This window comes from Sorex fumeus, unplaced genomic scaffold, assembly GCF_029834395.1.
Source record: "Sorex fumeus unplaced genomic scaffold, SorFum_2.1 ptg000030l, whole genome shotgun sequence".
Taxonomy (NCBI): Eukaryota; Metazoa; Chordata; class Mammalia; order Eulipotyphla; family Soricidae; genus Sorex; species Sorex fumeus.
This window is the reverse complement of record NW_026606087.1, coordinates 27886563-27911386: the sequence shown is the minus strand read 5'-3', so window position 1 is coordinate 27911386 and position 24824 is coordinate 27886563. Positions and strand designations below refer to the sequence as shown.

General features: G+C 35.8%; 1 protein-coding gene across 22 annotated transcripts in view; it reads left to right on the top strand.

The window, feature by feature from the left end:
- DLG2 (discs large MAGUK scaffold protein 2) overlaps window positions 1-24824 on the top strand; it is a 1600462-nt gene that overhangs the window by 1077427 nt on the left and 498211 nt on the right. For 17 of the 22 annotated variants that reach the window (XM_056115953.1, XM_056115951.1, XM_056115947.1 and 14 more), the window contains one exon: window positions 1451-1606. The exons of the other annotated variants lie outside the window; for them this stretch is intronic. In XM_056115953.1, coding sequence (XP_055971928.1) covers window positions 1451-1606 — 156 coding nt within the window. The remainder of the gene's footprint in view (window positions 1-1450; window positions 1607-24824) is intronic. 22 annotated transcript variants of the gene reach the window in all.

Here is a 24824-nt window from a genome sequence, read left to right as displayed (position 1 = left end):
GCAAATGTTGTAATTTGGTAAAGCTTGTTTTTTTCAGTGTTTTGCTCTCTTCCTTTTCTCTTCATTCTTCCTCAATCGGTTCAGAAAACGTGGGGTTATCACCTGATAGACACTTGGGGCCTTCCTGGGGAATTATAGAAGCAGAAACTGTGTTCGGAGTTCAACACCTGTCTATACTTCCTGTCCCTCTGCTCAGCTACTTGCCATTCTGGTATCCTGTGGCCCCATGATACTATGTGCCTCAACTAGATGTGGTCCCAATGATAGTGCCCTGTTCTTTACCTTTCATGTCGATTTTGTTTGAACTACATGGCTGAGACTGCCAGATAATTCTTTCATTGAAAAATCATATCTTTTAACCCTTTCTATAAAAGAAGATAATGATAACACATTTAGACAATATGTTAAGAGTTGAAGATAGAGTTGTGAGTTTGTTTTACTTACTAAAGACTAGGTCTTATACCAAAAAATATATACAAAATTTACCTTGATAATTCTATGTATATTTATAGGTAGCAAGCATTAAAGAAAGTGGTTGTTTTAAATGATGTGACAATATCTCCAGATAATTCAATAGCACAGCACTATAGCACTGTCCTGCTGTTGTTCATCAATTTTGTTCGAGCGGGCACCAGTAATGTCTCCATTGTGAGACGTGTTGTTACTGGTTTTGGCAAATCAAATACGCCACTAGGAGCTTGCCAGGCTCTGCCATGTGGGTGGGATACTCTTGGTAGTTTGCCAGGCTCTCCAAGAGGGATGGAGAAATCGAACCCGGGTCAGCCACGTGCAAGGCAAGAGCCCTACCTGCTGTGCTATGTGAAATCAGCTGTGAGATGTGCATGGGATATATATGAATAAATTTGTTATGGGTCGAAATAAACCTCAGATTCATAAGCAACCACCTCCCAACTGAAGACTGTATTGTCTAAAAGTCTGACATCTCTAGAATGAATTACAGGTAACATGTATGTGAATTTTAATTGTATTTTGTGAGAGATGTCAGTCAGACTTCTCATTTCTAATCTGATATTCTCTTTGTAAGACTTTTCCTTCTTCTCTGGTGGAGTTTGTGGGGGAAGAGTTGGGGGAGAGGGAGTTCCCCCTGGAGTGTGTGTGTATGTGTGCGTGTGTGTGTGCGCGTGTGTGTGTGTATGTGTGTGTGTGTGTGTGTGTGACATCTGTGGAGTGCTGGGGATTGAAAACACTTACATTCAAAGCATGCCCACTGAATTTGGAGTTATTTCCCTCATCCTTAATCTCTTTTTTTATTTATTTATTTATTTATTTTTATTAGTGAAACATCATCCTTAATCTCTTAACTCAGATTCAGTGAAGTGCTTGGAACTGTGGTTGATTTTCACTTTTGCGCGTGGAGAAATGCTGCTGGTGGATAGTAGTTTGGTGCGTGTGCTAATCAAGTATTCTTTCTCTTCCTCTTGTGTCACAGGCCACCGGAACCTGTTTACAGCACTGTGAACAAACTGTGCGATAAGCCTGCTTCTCCCAGGCACTATTCCCCTGTTGAGTGTGACAAAAGCTTCCTTCTCTCATCTCCCTACCCCCACTACCACCTAGGCCTGCTCCCTGACTCTGAGATGACCAGGTACTGCATGCGCTTCCTCACTTCATCTTCTCAAAATGCATGTGCTTCCCAGGAATGAAAGGGTGGGCTCTGCTGCCGCTCACTTCACTTGCATTTGAGCTTCTCCTCACAATGGAGCGATGTTCTGATCCCTTTCATGATGGGAGAAGTTAAGAACATCCGCCTTTTATCTCAAGCGTGATCACAGAACCCTAAGACATGATCACTTGATATCCCAAATGTTCTTGGTTCTCATGCATTTCAATAATATATTAACTATATTTTTCAAAATGTGTAAATAAATATATGTTTAACCATCTCTATTTCATAGAGAAAGATTACACAACAGTTCTTGAATAATTCATAATAAATACTTACAATGTTCCAAGCATAATATTTTGTAAGAAGTACATGCAATCAAGATCAAAATATTAAATTAATATCACCATGTATCTGACTCCTTGAGATATTAAACAAATCATCTAAGTTGTAGGATTAATTTATTCTATTTTATCATGAAGAATATAATCTTTATTATTCGTTTTTGCTTGGGGATACACCTCACAGTTCTTGGGCCTCACTCCTGGTTCTGTGTTAGGGTTATTTCTGGTGGAACTCAGGGGACCTAATTTCACCCATTGTCAGATGATATAAACCTAGTTTCTATAAATATTCTCTTTTATTTTTACTTTCATTTAATTGAAGAAGACAGAGGCTCAGATAAATTAATTCCCCCATCATACTATTAACTATAAATGTGGAGTTCAGATTTAACATTAGAATGTTTCTAGTCTTTTCACAGTAACTTTGTGAACAAATACTCTAAGTCTAAATATTGAACATAAAAGCTTGCATTAATATTCTAGAGCTTGTCTGTGGTAGATAATTAAAACACTTCACAAAGTAGAGAAAGCTAGACTTTGAAGTGTTTCTTAAGGCGAATGCAATAAAGTTTAAATCAAGAGATCACCAATTGTGATCTTTTTACAATATAACAGTCTTAAATAGTTGTTTTCACAGAAAGTATCTCTGTAATTTTTTATGGCCAAGAAATTTCTGAATTAGAATAACTCAAAGGGAAAATGGATATATCAATAGAGTCATCTTAGAATGTCATCTGTGTTTTGGCATGTTCAGAGTTAGGTTAGAAGTCAATTACTTGCTTCTCTAGAGGAGTTAAATAACACATTGTAAATTGAATCTAGAATTTCAAGAAGTGAGTGAATAGTAATTTTGATGGTGATGGTGTAGTCAGCATGCTAATTTTCACTAACTTGCAACAATTAAAGCATAATGGTAATTTAAAGTGCTGTGCAGATATTAAGTAACCCCCTATATTTTTTAACAAAACAGTATTTCTAAATACATGCAACTAGCTTCCACTTTGAAGCTGAGTCACCCTAGCCATTGGGAGAGAGGAGGTGCCTTTCGTTCTAGTCATTACACATCTATCATCAGCTATATCATGGCAACAAATATTTTCTGAGCTCTTCCTGCATGGCAGGCATTTTGTTCATACTTCTTATGAACTGTTTCTGTGAATAGTTCATAAGGTGAATGATTCAAGGTGTTGATCCCCTGTGAGGTAACTAGCATCATTCATTTCTTTTTTGAATAAGGAAATTTAAGCTTGAGAAATTTCCTGACATGCCCAAGTCCACTCACTCTTAGCTGGCAAGTCTGGGAGGCCATCACAAGCTTGATGGCAGAGAGACATCTTTGCTTGTTGAAAAATTCTCCATCCATTTTTCTTCCTCTCTTTTCTCTATTTTCAGTCTTTCTTCTTATCTCCTTTCTCTTACTCAGTGTTAAAGATTACATTTTGTTGTAAACCTTTTCGTGTGTATATGAACATATGTTACATTTCTTGAACTCCACTGGTGATTTTGATGCTTTCCTCCCTAGAAACTCACTGATACAGGGACTATAGCATCTACTTTGGTGTGAACCCATGAGAAACAATTCTTTTCAGTGTACTTTCTGTGATCTGTGTTATGAATGCCATAGGGTCTCCTTGTTTATTTTTTCCCCAAATAAAATTTGTTGTAACTTAATCTTGAATGTGTCCTTTTCAAATTACACATCTTCAGCAATCCCAATAAGGACCTACCTGTTCCCAAGCCTACTACCCTCTGTCATTGTTATGAGACTTTTATTTTTTAATTATTTGAATTCTGTCTCCATCTTTTCCCTTAATATTTCTTTTTTATTATCCTTAATCTCCAGGAAGAAAATCATACACATATTTTATTGTTATTTTCACCATTGCATTGATGCTGAAATTCTAGATTGCATCCTTCCACATTCCCCCAGATCTGTAATCAGCATATTCACTCTCCCACTGACCAGGTCAAATACTCGTAAAACTATTAAACATACACTTCCCTTTTCACCCAATGTTGGTTTCTCTCCTGCTTTCACCTCCAGACGCATCACAAATATAGTCATTCCCCACAACTCTATTTCCACCGTTTTATACTATATGCCCATCATTTCTCACCAAGAATGGCCTTTTAATTTGTCTCACTGATTCTGTTACTTCCCTTCTTGCTTATTCTCAATGCAGCCCAAATGATCTGATAAACATACAGATCAGATCTATTTCTTTTCTTTTTGCATTAGTATAAAATGCAAAGTCATTAACATGGCATTCAGACTATGCATGACCTAGCTTTGCCTACCTCTTATATATTTCATTTTACTGTTTCCTTGGCTAATTATACTATTCATGTTGGTTGCCTTTTTTATTCAGAAAATGCAACAAATCTGTTTCTGTCTCAAGTGCTTTATCCATGCTCTTTCCTCAAATTTAAAAAAGCTCTTTCTATACTTTGCCTGTTAACGACTGGTCATCTTAGATCTATGTTTAAGTTGTACTTCTTGAAACACTTCCTCTAAGAGAAAATGAGAATGAATTTCCTCTTCCTCTATTCTATTCTATTCTATTCTATTCTATTCTATTCTATTCTTTCTATTCTATTCTACTTCTTTCTCTCCTTATCTCTGGATCTTTCTCTCCCTCCTAATTCCTCTATAAGGTACTAGCAATTTATAATTAGACCCTTTCTGTTATTTTTTAAACTAAATGTCTGTTCTCATACTCTATATTACAAGCTTAGTGAGTTCAGTTTTGTTTAATTGGTGTGATTATGTTAGCACAGTGCCTGGTATAAGAACTCAGAATTACCCCATGAATAAATATGAATATAAATACAGACAGATTATGGCTAAAATTATACTGAGTCCTTAGGTATATAAAATAATTTCATTAATGAATACATGTGTATATGGAAACAAATAACAATAAATCAGAGCTCTATTGTATCAAGTTATCTTTAGTAGATAGCATTCAATTCTTGAACACCAAGCAATTCCTTTCAAAGGTTATTTACTTCCTCTCTAATATAAAATGTCTTTTGGTCAGATGTTCCTTAAAATGTATCCAATAATTCAAAGAAATAGCTCAAACATTTTACTTCCATTTCTGATACTATCATTTTTCAATTTTACTATGATATTAAATAACTCAGAATCTCAAAGGTAGATGAAAATTTAGAATTAAAGAGACAAGCCCAAGTGCATTGATAAGAAACACAATCCACTAATGTCATGGATTTATGTTTTACTTTCTACAGCAAAATAAAAATATGTTGAAGTTTTCTAACCTAAAACAAATAAAAATATAGTCATATAAATATATGCATGCAAATTTATGTAATGAAGCGGGTAGGGCGTTTGCCTTGCATGTGGCTGACCTGGGTTCAATTCCTCCCTCCCTCTCAGAGAGCCTGGCAAGCTACCGAGAGTATCCCACCCACACAGCAGAGCCTGTAAAGCGCCCCATGGCATATTTGATATGCCAAAAACAGTAACAACAAGTCTCACAGTGGAGATGTTACTGGTGCCCACTCGAGCAAATTGATGAACAATGGGAGGACAGTGCTATAGTGCTAATATAAGAACTAATACTAATCTAACCTTTTAGGAAAATTTAAACTAAAAGTGTTTTTGAAACTACTACTTTTTTGTAGGGAAAGTACAGAAGGGTTAGGCACACACTTGTTGCTGTTCAGGGCTTACCCCTAGCTCTGTGCCCAGGGAGCACACTTGGAAGTTTTCAGGGGACCATGGTTCTATTGATCTAACCATGACTGACTGCCAGAAGACAGACATCTAACCCCTCTCTGTACTATCTCTCCTGCCCTGAAAATGTCACCTTTCTAACTTGTAAATTGCACTATGTAGTAATGTGTAACTTTTCAGGATATTCAAGAATTTTACACACTCTTTCAGAAGCATTAATATATTAACTCAAAAATCACTGTGAAGATTAGGATTTGAGTTTTCCATTAAAGCTAGCAAACATGTAAAACTACATCTTCCAAGTACGAGCTTAACCTTTTAGCCAAATATTTAGGAGAGTGGAGACCAGTCAGCTAAAGCAAGAAGAGTCAGTCATCTGCACTCTCTTCCAATGAAAATACCCCAATTTTCATCTTTTAATTGATAGCAAACATCCAGGGATAAATTAATTGCATATACAACTTATTTCTGTAACATCACCTAAAACAAAACAGAAATTATAAATTTCCTTAGGAAAGCAATTTAAATTACTTGGCAAAGTGCCAGCTCCCAAGACTAGAGATTATGTTTGGAGTAATTAACTTTGCAGAACTTGCAAAGGCAAGAAATAGGCAGAGTACAGAATTCAATTCTGATATCTACAGAAAACAAGATTGCTGTGGGTACTCTGTCAAGTATACATTTTTTTCTTAAAAAGAAGAGATTGTTTTTAACATTAAAATTGATTTATATTTGGGGAGAATGAAAAACCATTTATTGTTGTATATTCCTAGGGTAATTAAAATATTTTTTTTCAGTTTTCTAAACACTCATGCCATAGAAGTTCTTAATTCTTGCTCTTTGTACTTAATAATCAAACCTGAAATATGCTAAGTAAATGGTTCATATTGAATTATCTTGATAGGAAATAGCCTCTAAAGCATTATCTGATCATAATATGCTGGCTGTCATTGAAGAGCATACATTCCCGGTACTTCTACTATATGTCATATACTGTCTTGCATTATAGGGATTTTGAGTTGAATAAGACATGGTCCCTTTCCTTTTACAGTTTACAATCACTTAAATTAATAGTTTATTTCTGTTTCTTGTAACATATCTGCTAAAGACTTCAATTTATGCAGCATGATTTTGAGACCATGAAAATATGACTAATACAAAAAGGTAGTGATGACATCCAGCATGGTCTTGCTTTCAAGATCATACAAAAGACTGTTCCTTCTGTACACATGTGAACACATGCACAAAACTACCCATCACTCACATTGCTTTTGTCAGTTCCTGCACAATAAATTAACACTTTACTTTTGGGGAAACTGCACCTTGCCTTCTCATAAGTCCATCTTTTAGTAGATCTGCTAAGTACTGTCTACAGGGTTCAGAGTCCTTTTCAACAGTTTATTCCCTTTGTAAAAACCATGAAGTTGGTGTTCCTGCTTTGGAGCATAAAGAAGATGTTTCTCTACAGCTTATTTTTTGTCTCAATTTTCTCTCCTTGAAAAATAATCAAAAACTTACTTATTCACTTTTTGAAATAAATACTTTTATTCTCTCAAAATATATCAAAGTTATGTATAATTTCTAAATAAAATAATGCTGTATTAAGAGTACATATGATGTCTAAAAGTAAACAGTAGGAATCATCTAATACTATATCCTTTTTATGTGCTTTCAAATTTGAGTTTACTCTTCTTTTAATTTATAATCCACTATCAGAGTTGAATATTGAAAAGAAAAATTGCAAGTAGTGAACATATTGATTATAGTCTCTCGCTCATTCACTGCAGTATGTAAAATCCAGCAACATTATTATTCACCCTATTAAAAGTTCTGATACTTAACTTCACCACTGGAATAATGTTTATCATCCTATGTTTCTTTGTTGTTCTAGTGATGTCTTTCCTGATTTGGAGAAAAGTCTACCAGTTTCCTGGTCCATTTCATCAGTCATTTATGTTTTCTTTCATAAAGGGCATTTTATAGCAAAGAAAGTTTGACAAGAGAGGAAAAGCCATTCATAGAAAATTTTACCATCAATTCAATAATTAGGTGATAACTTTCATACAGCCTACAGTAAATTGGTAACTTTCATTTAGCACACATTGGATATCTTCATGCTTGGCAATATTGCTTGAGTGAAAGATGGCAGAAATAGTTCCATTGACAAGAGTAGATAGTTGCCTTTGGAAGCCATGGAATACTTTAACCAAGTGTATGTACATATGCATATATACATGGAAAGGCGTTCTCCTGACCTCATAAAAAGAACGTTGTCCTTCTAATCTAAAGCAATGATAGTGTATCCTGCCTCCAGTCCTGGTTCTTGGTGTCCTTCACCATGAACTGCTATCTTCTGTCCAGCTGTCAGACCTTAGTCAACATGATCCTCTAGAGTCCTTTCTCTATCTCTATCTTAATTCCACTGCATTTTTATCATCTGTGCTTTTTGTTTTAGTTTTGTTTTGTTTTTTCTTTTTGGGTCATACCTGGCTATGCACAGGAGTTACTTTTGACTCTGAATTCAGCAATTACTATTGGCCGTGCTCAGGGACCATATGGGATGCTGAGAATTGAACCTAGGTTGGTCACGTGCAAGGCGTACACCTTACCTGCTGTGCTATCTCTCCAGCCCCTGTCATCTGTCTTTAGGACTGATCCTTCTCCATGTCCCTGTCATTCCATTCATACTTATTGCATGTTATGAGCCATTCCAGATTCTACATGCTGAAGTCTTACTTACATCCCAATAACCCAGTAAATGGAAAACACTCTACTGCTTCTTCATACCAACCCAGCGCTCACATTTGTCATGTATCACATTTTTTGTCAAGCTAGTTTCCTTGTGCCATTCTATAAATCTTCTAAGCTTACAGAGAGTTGATACATAACTAGTTTAATTTCTCCTTTATCTATTCATCCTTCCTCCTTTATATAAATGTATGTATATATATATATGTATGCAGTATGTAATATGTCAATGGGGGAACCAAAGCCCATTGAGTCGTGTCTTTTTGTAAACTTTAAAAATAACAGAGGCACAACTAGTTTAATTTCTCCTTCCTATATTCATTCTTCCTCCTTTATATATGTATACATGTATGTATGTAGTATGTTATATATATATATGTATATATGTAATGTCAATGGGGAACCAAAGCCACCACCCGCTCTACCTTCTTTAATGGCCCATGCTCCTCTTTCATACAAGTCCCTTTTTTTTGTATCAGAGAGAAATTTATAAACCTGAGAAATCTGTTTAGAACTTCTCTCCTTCATTTGCACTTTCATTAGATTGTACTTCATGGTCAGTTTCCGATAAGCCTTCTTCAGTTCTTCATGGATGGCATCGAATTGCACCCCCAAAACATAGCAGTAGTTTTTCTTTTACAATTTTACACAGCCTGTAAAGTAGTAACTGACCTGAAGCATATACTGGGGATCAGCAAGGAGCACGTTTCAAAGTGCCTGTCACTCAGCATTCTAGAAAGGTCCTCTTGCCTGTTATTTCTAAAGTTTACAAAAAGACACTAAACAAGGTATAGCTCAAAGTTAAGTCTCATGGTCTGTAAAATAATCAAGGAGTCTGGGAGTCTCAATAGTTCTTTTTGGCCAAGGTGTTATTAGGGTATGTGAGAATATGGGAAACATGGATAGATACAGAGCACACAGATCCTACAGAGTATACTTACCACATTGAAAGTTGTGGAGTTTATCCTGTAAGGCAGTGAACAGCTGCTGAAAAGTTTTAAAGATCAATAAAGATATGATTTGTGTTGGTAGAAAGATCATCCTTAGCTATGTGGACAGAGTTCAAGGTAAAGAGATGAGTTAGGGTAATAATTACAGTTGAATCTTGAAGAATTAAACAGCACTTAACAGGACAGACATAAATAAAACAATTATTGTTAAAAAGATTGGGTAATATTTCATAAGTACTTGATTCAAGGGTGGGGATCTATGGCATGGGGTTTTTACTTTATGCTGATTTCATTGCCTCCTCTTGGAACATTTTTGAATACAGTGAATACTTTCAAACATAAAACTGTTGTGGGAAATTTCAGAGAAGATAAGGAGGACAAAATACATTAGACAGACTCATTTTAGAGAAGGTGGAAATATGATGTCATAAACTAGGTGGGCTGAAGCGACAGCACAGCGGATAGGGTGTTTGCCTTGCAGGTGGCCAACCTGGGTTCGATTCCTCTGCCCCTCTCGGAGAGCCCGGTAAGCTTCCAAGAGTATCCCACCTGCATGGCAAAGCCTGGCAAGTTACCCGTGACTTATTCAATATGCCAAAACAGTAACAACAAATCTCACAATGGAGACGTTACTGGTGCCTGCTCAAGCAAATCGATGAACAATGGGAGGACAGTGCTACAGACAGTGCTAAACAAACTTGGGACTGTGTCCATACTATTTAGTTTTAAGGCCTTCCTGGCTCTAATAATCCTGTACATTTAATCACGTACTTCACTTCACTGAGAACCTCAACAGCTTTGAAGAAAAGAGCCAAGGAGAAAAATAACTGAGTTGTTCTGGAAAGATTACTGCTAGGATCCAGGGGAATAGAGCAAGTGACTTTTCATCTAGTAACTAAGAAAGTTTCATGAAGTCATTCATCTATGCAGATTAATAATTATGAATATTTTCATATCTATATTCTATTTTGAAACCTTGAGCACATGTACATTTATTTTTAGTGATTTCACAAATCAGGTGAAAAAATATTTACTGGAACAGGTAAATCCTCTGAGTAAATCCAAGAAAGCTGTTCACGTTAATTCCTTTTATCATTTTTAGCAGTAATCCTTTTTATAACCATAGACGAAGTAATTTATTTTTCCTTTCATTATTACCTTTGTAGATTCCTTGTCAAAAGTAGTACACTTCTAACACATTTTGTGATTTTATACTTTTTTCTCCACAGTGCCTTAAATCAAAACCCCGGTCCTACACATGCAAGGCTTACCCTGGACTCCATCCCAGGACTCACGCTTTGAACATTTTCTGATTAATTTTCTACTACCCTCCTTATTTTTGTTCCTAATAGCATTTCGAGGTCTGAGATTTGATCTCACAAGAGGATGGGCGGGACTCTCACAAGGGCATTCTCACATCCAAGGATAAGTTTTGCCTTCTGTAGTCCTCTATGTCTCCCGTACATAAACCAGGAATATGAAAGAGAACGTGAACTCGACTCACATGATTGAATCTTATAAACCACACCATTAAAAAGAGAAAGAAGACACTTCACAAATCACTGACCTTGTTATGCCCTTAAAATGCTGATATAATCTTAAAGAATTCTTAATTTCATTTTTTAATTAAAACTCGGAAAGAACGCTCTCCGGTCCTGGCCGATGACACGGTTCCAAAACTTACATCACAGATGCTTTTTCAAAGTGCAATGCTGCCTTTTGAAGTAGCTGATCATGAAATCCAATTTGAACTAAGGAAAATAAGGAGAGATTAACTGACTCCCACATAGATACAGAAACACTCTTGCCACATTTTTTGTTTCTTAGTTTTTTTTTTTTAATTGAATCACTGTGAGAAACAGTTACAAAGATTTCTTGATAGTGTTTTGGTCATATGGTGTTCTAACATCCATCCCTCCACCAATATTCCAAGTATCCCTCCCATCACACACTCGTTCCACCCCCCCCCCCACCCTACAACAGGCTCTTTCTTTCTTTCTTTCTTTCTTTCTTTCTTTCTTTCTTTCTCTCTCTCTCTCTCTCTCTCTCTCTCTCTCTCTCTCTCTCTCTCTCTCTCTCTCTCTCTCTCTCTCCCTCTTTCTCTCTCCCCCCCTGGTTTTGGACATTTTGGCTTCTATGCTTCTATACAGGTACTGAGCAAAGTGAAGCAAGGCCACATTTGGTTTTGTACTGTCTTCTCTCAACAGTATGGTATGCACGAAGAATGGTGGAGGGAAGAATGCCCCCTCTTTAAAGTTAGTGTACTGTTATGTAAACAAATTTTCCAAAAGATGCCATTTCTTATTGCACTTTATATATATATATATATAGAAATGTTTTTAATTTAAAAATTCAAGTTTCTTTTTTTAAAAAAGAAAGTGAAAATTACATTGAATAGAACATAATTGAAAAGAGGAAGACAGAATCAGCCTGTTCCCCCCTCTCACTTTACTCCTGAGTATAACCCTCGCAGATGGGAAGAGCACGTGAGACTTAGAATATCTGGATACCTGGGAAGAAATTTGTTCTTTCCCCAACATTCTTGCTCTGTGATAAAATGATTTAAAGTTTGATTTGTTATCTTTTATAAAGCATAATGAACTCAGGGCTAGAGTGACGAGTACGATGCTTGCCTTGCATTTGCTGACCCTGGTCCTCTGAACACCACCAGGGGTGATCCCTGGCAGAGCCAGAAGTAAGATTGAGCACTGCCAGGTGTGGTCCAAAAACAAACGAAATAAATCAGATTATTTATATTCCTGAGATTTCATGAGAATTTTCCTTAATTTTAGTATATCCTTTTTGTCGGGAGAAAAAATATATATTGTTTTGGGGCCACATCCATTGGTGGTTTGAGTTTACTCTTGGCTTTGCAATCAGGAATAACTTCTGGCAGGCGCAAGAGTCATATGGGGTGATGAGGATTGGCCTCGAGTTGGCCACATGTGAGGAAAGCACCTGACCTGCTATATTATCACTCCAGCCAGGAGAAAAAAATATATGTCTACTTTATTAACTATCAAATTATTGGTTAGCAATAAGGAATTGGGGGGGATACACTAATTTCAAAAGTGTTTTCTGTGAAGGCAAAGTAGCTATGAGAAGATACTGGGCAAAATCACTATAGCAACAAATTATTGGAACTGAGGAAGACAGCAAGATGGTAGCTTTAAACTATAAAAAATGTAGATATTAATTTTAATGCAAACATGCACTAAAATCCCTTTTGTGTTTCATTCCAAGACACTATTTAGGTAGCATTGTTATTAATATTATGTAGTTTTCGTATGTACAGCCTTATACGTTAATATCTGGATATATTACATTGTGATCCCACTAGAACTCAGGTTTTTGTTATTACCTTCTCAAGAATTCCTTTCATCAGATCCAGTCACCTATTTTCCGTTTCTTTTATGGCATCTGATATTTTGTTCTTAGTGTCTAAGAGCTTTTCAGTTTTGTTTTGTTTGTTCATTTGTTTTTTTATATGGCATAAGTAATCACATAATTTCTATCTTTCCCTGTTATTTAACTTGCACAGTACCCTTTGTTTCATTTATGTTGTTCCAAATAACAGGAGTTTGCCTTTAATACAGCTGAGTAATATATTACTATGCATATGTGCTACATTTTCTATGTACATTTCCAAATTTTTTTATATACTAACTACTCACATTTTCAAAATTTCTTATATACTAACTACTCATTCTAACACCATAATAGCCTATCAAGCAGGTAAAACAAATTATGAATTTACTTTTAAATTACAATATATAATTGATTTAAAATGAAAATATTAAGATGGGATCACTAAAGACCATTAGAATTCTTACTTAGAATATATATTTTACACTATAATAGTTTTATTTATTTTTAATGCCAAAATTATTTGACATGAAGTACTAATGATAAAATTGATGATGACAAAAACCACTATTATCATTTATATAATCTTAGATTACCTATATATTAAACTTAATCAATAAGCTTATCAATAGCCACAGGAATCTTGAAACATATGCTTTATTGCTATTTTAATTTTCAAGCAAGAAATTGAGTCTAAATATTCAAAATAAGTAATCAGATAGGATATATACTGATAGGATTTGAACTTATCTAAGCAGTCTGCATCAAAGTCTCTATTTTCAAACGTGCTTAATAAATACTGAATATTTTTTATGATCACACATGACTCTCTTGAATTTTTTATGTGAAAAATATGGACCCTATGTTAACTATGCTCAAATTTTAATATGCATATATAATAAAGATGTGATTAAGAATCTAAAATCTAGAATCAGTAGTAATATTTGAATCTTGACTCAACTTCCCTGTTCTACAAATCAAGCAACAACTACTCTGAATTTGCCCACTCCCATGTAAATAGAAATAACCGTGGTATCCATCTCATTACATTTCTGTAAGGATTTACACAGCTTATACAAACAAAAAGAAATCATTGTCCTCCCGTTGTTCATCAATTTGCTGGAGCGAGCCGTTCGAGTGAGATACTCTCGGTAGCTTGCCGAGAGGGGCGGAGGAATTGAACCTGGCTCAGCCGGGCTGGCTGCTTGCAAGGAAAACGCCCTACCATTGTGCTATCATGCCAGCCCTAGCTTATAAAGTGCTAATGGAACATAAAAGTCGGCTAACCTTATATTTGCTTATTTGTATTAAAGGGCATATTATGATCCCCTAAAATAATACCTCAAGGTATTAAGGTGAAGAGGGAATAAATTTTTATCAATGGACTTTAATTAGAGGCATTTTAGTCATAGTCTGATGGAAAACCCAAAGAATTATAAAGGAAAATAATAAATGCTGCTGCTGGCAATATGGGAGGAAAAATAAAATCTCTATATTTATGTAGAGATTTAAGAATTGTGAAATACAGAATTTTGTTCTGATTTAAAGATCACAATTTACCTCTTAGAACAAGGAAGCAAATCTATTTCAACTCTTTAATGCAATTCTGTTGTGCCTTAAATTCATACGAGGTTTATCTTGAGCAAGGTTTGTTTAAATCAGCAGGGATATGTTTCAAAATGAATACTAAAAGGTAAGATCATTCCATTCCAGAGAAAAAGAATGAGTTAAAGGGTTTTGAGATTTACTTTAAAGATGGGTATTAGAAAGAGTATACTGGCCGACAACTAAGTCAACCAAACTCTAAATATAAGTTTCAAAAAACATCCCCTTCTGCCTGACAGGCAAAATGTGCTAGAACCCAGGTGTGACTTAATGAGAGTTCAGCCTTGAATTGAGCCTTAACTTTTCTTGGCTAAAGATTCTTATTAAAAAAAAATCTGCCTAAGAGAGTCACTTGACCCAAACTAAAGTAAGAATAATATATTGTTTTGGCATTTCTGTCTCTGTCACATTTTAATATTTTGTTTTCTTTCTATAATACTGGTATAATTATAAGAATATCAGTCTGACAATAATATATATTAAAAAATATCCAAGATGTTCATACAAGTTCAGAGATAAAAGAGAGCCTAGAAAAATTTAGTTTAACCGTTATATTTTCCAGAGGGGGAAACTATTAACCAGACCACAAATATGTCTTATTTCTAGGAATATAAAATCCTATCACTGTCATACCTTAAGCTCAGAAAATTTAGGGTTAAAAGGTTTTGTTTTGTGAGTATAACTGACAGTTATTTTGAAAATCAAGAAATTTATTACAGATTGCGGTTTTCAAATAAATGTGTGTTCAATCAGATTTTAACATTACTTAGCTCCAGGTTCTATTTTTATTTCACGTATATATAATTTTTATTAACTGATTTCTAAGCATTCTTTTTTAAGACAATCTTCATGTGAATTCTGAAAATTAAGAGGCAGCCCAGATTTTCACCTGAATAGTATCACTTTCATATGAAGAATCTCTGTCTTACTGTCATTAAAATCTGTGTCCATTGTGAATATAATTTAGGCTAGAGTGGGCATGTGGAAAGAGGCTTTGAATTAGCAAAAAAAATTTGATTTTATTCTTACCAGTGTAATAGCAAGAATTCAGACTCCCCTTTCACTCTTTGCACAGTCTCCATTAATTCACATATTGTCATGGACAATCATTTTCACACTCTCATGATATAACCTTTCCCTCAGTGACTTTCCAAGTGATTCCCTCACATATAACAAATTCCTTAATCTTCTCATTTTTGTTATTGCCGTAACCCCTTAGAATGATGTGATTCTAGATATGCATTTCCTCTTTTCCCAATAATGGCCATATGGCTTTCCAGGCCCAGGTCAGATTTCCAGGCGCTGGGCAGTATTTGACAGAGGAAAAGTAAAAAATAGTTCTTCTGTTCCTTGGAAACCAATTCACAGTTGGGCATCTCCTTTGAGAACAATAAGATATTTGCCTCTGCTTCTTGACAAGCAACTACGTGGAACTCATGGACAAGTGGTGCCTTTTCTCCCCCTAACTTCTCTAATACTTATGCCTCTTTCTGTCGCAGACATATCTCCTACCCTGAGTTTTACACTGACCCTTTGTGACCTTTTGTAACAACTAACATTATAATTCTCTTTCAAAGCAGAGAAACAAAAATACAGTGAGATTTTTCTTTGTTTAATAGCATTGACATAAATTCTTTATAGGTAGGATTCTTGCTACATGTTGCACATGTAACATGGATGCATTTCTTGAAAGATTTTTTTGAAAAGCCCAAGAACAAATTTCAAGAAGAGTAGAAAAAATAACTGGAATAACTTCAAGAAACCCACGCTGGAGTTGGCAAATGCCTTGGCCAATGATGTTCCAGGCAGATGCTGATATCAAGTTGGCCAGGTGTTCCAAGAACCTCTAGGCATTTGGTGATGGAAATTATGTGGTGACATTTTACTTCTAAAGCAGATAAACCTTTATAGTCTCATAAGAACACATTGCCTCAACAAAAATAAATTTTAAAAAGAAACCCTGGTTAAAAACTACATATAAACTATAGTTCCACAATACAATTTATCTTTATTCAGTCTTCAACTAAAATACAGGTGGTAGCTTTTCTCTCTGTTTTCTCTTAATGTTCTCTTTCAGTGCCCCATATACCTCATGTATTATGCCCTCAGTGGAAACTCTTCATGCATATCACGAGTTTGCCTCTGTTTCTTGAGGTCAACAATTGGAAATCTATATAGTTCAATATCAAGCTCTTTCCAACCCATATTTGCCTCACCAAATTGTTTTTTGACACTGTTCTCTTCTTGCAGGATCAAAGGTTAACTGCTCAGGGAGTTTGCAAATGATTTTTAATGCATCTTTGTGTGTTATGTCCTATAATACACAGGAGGCATGATAAAAGTTTAGAATAGTCCAAGTCAATTTAAAAATTTTCCTCTGGTAGCACAAATACAAATTTACCTCTGTTATTTCTTAATGGGTAGGATTCCTGTTACATGGTACACATAGGACATGAATGCATGGCGGAAAGTCAATGAAATACAAGTGATAGGTGATCACTGAAAACAGTGAGTCATAGTTCAGTGAGAGACTTCATGTTTAGTGGAAGCTCTTCCTCAGACTCAAGGCAATACATGATAAATGTGTGGAGGAGTTACTTCTTCTCTATAATATTTCACACTTTATCCTAGGGCAATGCAATACACACAGTTTTCCCTACATTGTATTGATTTTGACATGAAAAAGTTTCTCTTCATCCTAGTTTCTGTTCATTAAACAGATTATATCTAATTATTGGTAAAAATAAACTCAGTTTAAAATGCTAATACTCAGCATGTATTAAAATTGGATGCTTCTGAGAATCCACATCATATATAAATTCTTCTAACATCATATATAAATTCTTAACCTTAGAAAGTTTAGACAATATATCTATTGATATTTGCCTCAATAGACTTTCAAACATGGAGATCAAGGTTCATAGCAAGCAAACTTCACATCAACTCCGACCAACTGGATGAAGAGCAATAAAATAAAAATAAATTCAAAAAGTTTGTAAAATTGAAAAGGAAAAAAATGAGGGATGAAAAAGAACTTTATTTTCAGCAGGAATTACCGTGCAAGTTTGTTTAGCATGCTAAGTAAATGTCAATGCTGGGCAAAGTCAAGGTAATTGCTATTCTCATTCACTAATAGTCTTTCTACCAACTAACTATTAAGAAAAGGAAAATTTTAAAAAGCATGTTGTTTTAAATAAGCCTGGAGTGTTTAGTGACAAGTAACTCATAAGCAATGGGACCGTTATTGAATCAAAAAATCCCAGTGTTACTTTTTTTGCCCCCAGAAACATGACTCAGGTGGGGATTGGTTTTAGGACCATTAAGAACCCAAACTCCAAGGATGCTAAATTTCCTTAGAGATCTCCCTCCAGTATTCCCAGTTGTTGTATGTAAGATTTAATCACTAACATTCTAGGTATTTCAAGAATGTATTTATCCTCCAAGCCCCGTATGGTCCTCCAGGCACTGCCAGGAATGATTTATGAGCACAAAGTCAGGAGCAATTCCTGAGCATCCCCAGGTATTGTCCAAGAGAAAAAAAATGTGTATATCATAGTTTGTTTTTCAAAAGTAACTGTTTATGTTTCATAATAAAATGCTTAATCAGAAAGAAAAATTGGCATCAAAACACTAGGTTAGAGATGTTAGGCATCTGTGATTTTTCTCCCTTATTTCATAGTGAGATAGGTCATATCCAAGTCTGGACAGACCAGGATTGTTTCCACAGGTTGTTTAACCTTAGGGGCATATTATTGGAAGAGGGAAAGAAACCATTATTGTTTTTGTTTTACAATTTTAAATTATCTTGACTGTTTAGAATAAACATATTTAATTTTTGTAGTTCTGTCAGTAAAAACTAAATTTGTTAATCCTCTGTTTAGATTTAGAAGTTTTACTTCTAAGTATAAACCAAAAAGAAAACTTTTACATAAATGTCATAGCAGGTTGTTTATAGTTGTCAAAGGTGGAAACGAAATATTCCTCAACTGATATGGTATGACTCTACATGAAATATTTTCTAACTGTCCAAAGGAATAAAATACTGATACATGCTACAGCATGAATAAACCTTGAAAGGAGGTTAAGTGTAAATATTTAAACCATGCAGCATGACTCCATTTATGTAAGGTGTACACAGTGAGCAGATTTACAGAATCATAAAATTGATTTGTGATTACTGAATTCTGGAGAGGAAATTGGGAATGACAAATGACAGAAATGGGATATTTGGGGCAGGGAGTTATGAAACTTTCAAAATTATATTGCAATGGTGATGTCACAACTCTGTTAGTATGCTAAAATGCACTAAACAATGCACTTAAGTGAAGAGGTCAAAACTTGGTCAATAATTTTAATAATGCTAAAAAATTCTCATTCAAAAGACTAATAATTTACAGGCTTTGGCAAAACTAAGGTTGTATTCTTACAATATCAAAAGCTCCAATAAGAATAATAGAAAATTTACTTAAAAGCTTAAATAATTTTTCTTTTCTATGACAAATAATAAATTCTCTGACAGCTAGCTATCTCTAAATACTTCGCATTTCTGGTGGTTTGGAGTCAGGGAGATTTCTAACCAGTGTTTACAGTTCCCTGGTATTTTCATGATTTTCAGACAACTGGGCTACAATTAAGTATTCCTTAATGACTTGGTTTTGTTCTTGCCCTGTGGGGTTGGTGGCCCCCAAGACCGGGGGTGCTCAGAATCCTCAGCACTATACCCCAGAGATTCCTGGGGTCTAAGGTATCACAGAGGATCAAATTGTACTCCTATGTTTGATCCCTGTGTCATGTCTCTGGTCCCATATTTCACAATTTTGATGTGATTATAGCCCAGATGAAGCCCTATAATGGGTAGCACCGTAGCACTGTCCTCCCTTTGTTCATTGTTACTGGTGCTTAAGCAAGCACCAGTAACGTCTCCACTGTGAGACTTGTTACTGAATACGCCATGGGGAATTTGCCAGGTTCTGCTGTGCGGGCGGGATACTCTCAGTAGTTTGCCAGGCTCTCCAAGAGGGATGGAGGAACTGACTTTTGTCTCCTTTTTGTTATTATCATTAATCTTTACAGTAAATCTTCAAAGTCAGCATTTTATTTGTTTTTATTTAAAGCAACATGGTTTACAATATTGTTTTTTAAAAGTGACTATTTTATTCCTACTGTTTGGTAAAAATAAAAACTGGCAGAGGTGAGACTTGAACAAAATTCCATTGACTAGTTTCAAATGCAGCCTCACCTATTATATAAAATAATGTTTCTAAAATTCCCCTTCTATGCTGGAAATGTTCACAATTTTTGCAGTCCTAATGTTCTATTCACTCCTCAGAGCACTACAGCCCAAGTACCAGCCCCACCTCACCACCAAAATTAGGAACAACTTTTATGTTTTTACCAGATTTTATTTTTTCTGTGCAGTTGCTTTTGTTACTTACTCCTTAACGTAACATTGTTTTTGCTTCTTCAATTTTACTTCATCTCATAATTTCCCCTGAATAATGAATTTTCTCTTCTCCATCTCCTAGACATATTTTCTCCTTACCCTTAATTTGTCAATTTTATTCAAGGATGCCTTTTCTTTTTACTCTTTATATCTCTCATAGAATACATTCATGATTGTACATTCATTGTTGTTACTGTTTTTCGCATAGCGAGTATGCCATGGGGATCACTACTTTGCGGGCGTGAAACTCTTGGTAGCTTGCTGGACTCTCTGAGAGGAAGAGAGGAATCCAAATGGGGTTGGCCATGTGCAAGGCAAACGCCCTACCCGCTGTGCTATCGCTCCAGTGCTATAGTATCTAAGAATATATGATTTGGCTCAAAATTTAGCTTCCTTATCATTAGCAGCACAATCCCTATGTCTTAGTTTTCTTGTCCATGATACATAAATAATGAAGTATTCATTTTATAGGCTCACTATGAGAATTAATCACGTATAAGGGACAAGTGCCTAACATTTAAGACTTCTGTGGTTATTGCACCAAGTTGTTTTTCTAGGTTTCCTTATTAACCTTATATAAGTGTCTTAATATCTTTAAGACATCATGAACAATTGCAGTAATTCAATATTGCTCTCATTCCTGATCCTGTTAGAATCATTGTTCATCCAAAATTCTTAGAAACTGAAAACCACCAAAAACTCTATGCCCCTTTAATCCAGTCCCCACATATGGTCAGATGAAGCCTTTTGATTTTCCCATGAGAGGTTTCTGACCTGATTAACCCTCCACTGTCCATATCACCTGCCTTTCATTCAAGTCAGTTCTTATATTTCATACAGGGCAAAAGAGTGGGGCTGGGGAAGGTCCATTTTTATGTTTTTGTCATTCCTAAACTTCTGTTTACCTCAACCATTTAGCTCTCACCTGACCATGTCAATGCCAGCTCTATTCATGGATCTGTTTTTCTAAGTAACTATCTAATAATCTTGGGTGATACATCTTCTATAGCACCATCATTTCCCTTGCTGTGAGATACTCAGCCTGACTGAGGATCCCTTTTCCATCTTTCTAGATTACAGAATCTGACCACTATATTACTAGTTTTTATTTCCTCAGTTCTGCCATCTTACCCTGAGAACAGTATTTTAATCATAGTCCTAGAAAGCTTTGCATCTTATTTTTAAAGGCAATAGACATAATTTAAATTATTATTAATGTATTTATTTAAACAAATACTCAGTAGTCCCTATATTTAGAGATTCCAAAATGGACTCTGGGCTATGCTTTAGGAACACAAAGGTAAATCAGAATTAGCCTTTTATTGCAGGATCCTCAAAGTAATAGAAAAGACCATAGCATACAGGCAAACAATTTTAATTGCATACAATGTTAACATAATAGAGTATAAGATAAGAGGGCATCAAGAGAGGAATGTGTTAAATTTTTAACATGATCAAAATGGAAGAAAAATTAAAGAATATATACAGATTGATGCACATGAACTTGTGTGTATTTAGTGATATGCGGAAGTCTTTAGACTGTTAACTAATGGAGTTAGAGCTCATGGTTCAATTTGGAAGGAAATAGACCTTTATTGGATATAACCATAGCTCTTTTTCATTACTATTTCTACTACCTAAATTGCCTCATCAAATTATTCCCAGTCATTTAAAAACACATATAAAACTTTGTATGCTACACAATTCCAGCATCTCTGGATGTTTCCCATATTATTGTTTTCCAACATTTAGGTCCATAGACTAGTGCTCATTTATGATTCTTTTCCTACTGATCTGGGACAAAATTATAGAAAAGCACTCTGCAGAGTATAAATTTGTCTTTCAGAATTAGATTTTCCGCTGTCTTTCTTAAGGAAGAATTCTTCCTGATATTCTAATCTCCCTCTAATTTTGATGTTACTCACAATGATGAAAGTCTAGTGGTACAGTAAGTAATATATACATAACTCTATTTTGAAAAAAATAAGAATAGGCTTGACTGCAAAACTTTGTGTTTAAACTTTCTGATCACTGTATGTTGCATGCTGTATGTTGTAAGCAACTCCATATCAGCCTCATACCCTTGTTTTGGGATACCCAATTACTTCACTTAATCACTTAACTTCCCGTTAGTCGTCGATTTGCTCGAGCAGGCGCCAGTAACGTCTCCATTTGTCCCTGTCGCGTGCTAGTGTAGCCCAATGGCATCTCTTCGCTCCGGGAACATGGAGGGCCTCAAACCGATCGTTCATGACCTTGACAAAGAAGTCTGACCATCTGGTAGGTGGGCGGCCACGCGGTCTCTTGACATCCCGTGGAATCCAATCAGTAACAGCTCTAGTCCAACGGTCGTCTTTAAATCTCATTACGTGACCAGCCCATCTGATTTTCGACACCTTGGCAAATGAGACAGCATCCCTGATCCTTGATCGTCGACGGATGTCAGAACTCCGGATTCGTTCTCTCATTTGAGTGAAACGTGATATTCCAAGCATAGCTCTTTCAATTCTTCTTTGGGAGACCCGAATAGCGTTCTCATCCTGTTTGCGCAGGGCCCAGGTCGCTGAGGCATATGTTAATGCAGGAAGAACAGTGGAATCAAAGAGATGTGCCCGGAGCCGGAGGTTCTTCGTCCTCTTAGCTATTTCTTCGACGTTCTTGAAGGCGTTCCAAGCCGCTCTCTTCCTCCTGCGCAGCTCGGGTGCCAGGTCATTTGTCATGTTGACCTCTCGACCTAGGTACACATAGCTGTTGCCCAATTACTTATTTTGGTAGACATGTGACAATTGGCAAGTTTGCTCGATTTGCTCGAGCAGGCCCAGTAACGTCTCCATTGGAGACTTTGTTGTTACTGTGTCTGGCATATCAAATACGTCATGGGGAGCTTGCCAGGCTCTGCCGTGCAGGCGAGAGCCTCTCGGTAGCTTGCCGGGCTCTCCGAGAGGGGCAGAGGAATCGAACTCGGGTCAGCCAAGTTGGCTGCGTGCAAGGCAAATGCCCTACCGCTGTGCTATCGCTCCAGCCCATTGGCAAGTTTAGGCTTCTTTTTTGACTAAGGAATTTATTTGTAAAAGTCATGGGTTCTAAGTTTTGTAGCTCTCAGGTCAGATCTACTGAGTGTTCACATAAAATAGTCAACCCAGTCATACATCCCATCACTTCCTTGCAGAGAAGTGAGCATCCATAATATTACTTTCATGTTTCTTTTGTGATTTTTGTGATTATGTCCTTGACCACTTCTCAAAGCACTTAGTTTAACAAAGTGAAATTCACAACGTTCAATGATTTTACTTTTCTTATTTTTTTAATCATAGCTGTGACATAAAATTTTCTTGATCTGCTGCCAGCCTCTCAGCAAGTGACACTGTATAAATGCAAAGTATGATTGCCATTTATGCTTTGTGCTTCCTTTGATGCAGTTTTAGCATAATTCTTTCCCATTTTCACTACTCTAAACTGCTATGCTATGTATTATAACCTTATATTTTACAAAGGAAAAATCCCACACATTTGAAAAATAAAAGAACAACACTTTAGTTCATAAAATAATCTAAGACAGATAAAGCCCCAGTGTTTTTAGCTTAGATCGCGTTTTCAGTATTGTTGAGTCTCTGCAGCATTCTAATATCTATAGTCTTCCTTTGCTTACTAACTGGTAAACCTCCGTAAACATAGAGGCCCTTGAAAATAATTTAGTGCTTTTAAATCCCAGAGCAGGAACTCAAGTATTTGTATTTTAAAAGTTATTCTATAACTAATAATTTTAGTAACTATCATTTTATAATTATTATTTGATAATGATAGCTAGCAGGGAAATCAATGACAACTACACTATTATCAAAGATGCTTTTTGAAAATCAATTTTTACTGCAAGTTAAAATTACCATGTTTTTCCTGTGGATAATCTGTTATAAACAAATTGAAACAATAAAGAAAACAGTTTATACAGGATGCTTCGAGGACCCTGTTCTCATAGAACCTCAATTTGTTTAGTGGAATAAAAGTTAAACGCTAATAAAAACAGTGACTTTTAAAAAATTTTTGTGCCACACCCAGGATTTATTTCTTTCTTCTTCCTTCCTTTTTCCTTCCATCCTTATTTCCTTCCCTATTTCTCTTTATGTGGCTTTCAAAACATCAGAATAAGGAGATGCCTTTATAATTTCACTGTCCAAAGAAACATTTCACTCTTTCCTTAAAAATGCGTATTTCTTTTGTTTTTCTTTTCTTTCTCTATTCCTGCCTGTGCTCGGGGTTTTCACCTGGCTCTGTGCTCAGGAATAACTCCTGGTAGAACTCTGCAGACAATACCCAGTGCCAGGGCCTAAAATGGAGTTGGCCATGGCAAGGCAAACACTTTAACTTCTATACTTCATCTCTGACACAATACTAAAACTTTACTACTCCAAAATCAAACTGTGTGTGTATGTGTGTGTGTGTGTATCACAGCATGGCGTTTTTATACCTTCACAATGGCCATTCACTTCTCCAATAGCTTATTATAGTTATTAACAGCTGCTATTGATATATTTTTAGAACAACTTTTCAATGCAGTCAGAATTTTACTTCTTTACTTTGTTGGAAGTACTTTGCTTTACTGAAATGTTCATTTAGTTTAATGACTAAAAAAGTTCTCAGATAAAAATCTCTGTGCCATTTTTAAAGCCAACCGTAATCAGTCACGTATCCCACATCTTCCAATAACAAAGTTAGTTAGACTCTCCAGTGGCTCATTTTCCCGGGGAAAGACCAGACAGAGACATTGCCGTGGCTTCCCTGTAACTGAAGAACATTGCTGTGCTTCTTTGGTATTGACCTGTACCTGATGTTTCAGAAGAACATTGCACTGGATTGTAAACCCATGATAGATTCAAATCCTGTGTACCATACCCAAGAGCAAATCATTTTTTCTCAGCCACAAATATTTTGATAAAGCATAGCAATTACTAATCCAATTAACTGCTTATGTTGCCAGTTCCTAATGCTTCCAATTTGCCTGGGGATTAGTACTCAGCAATCATAAATTAGATTTGTACCTCCACTT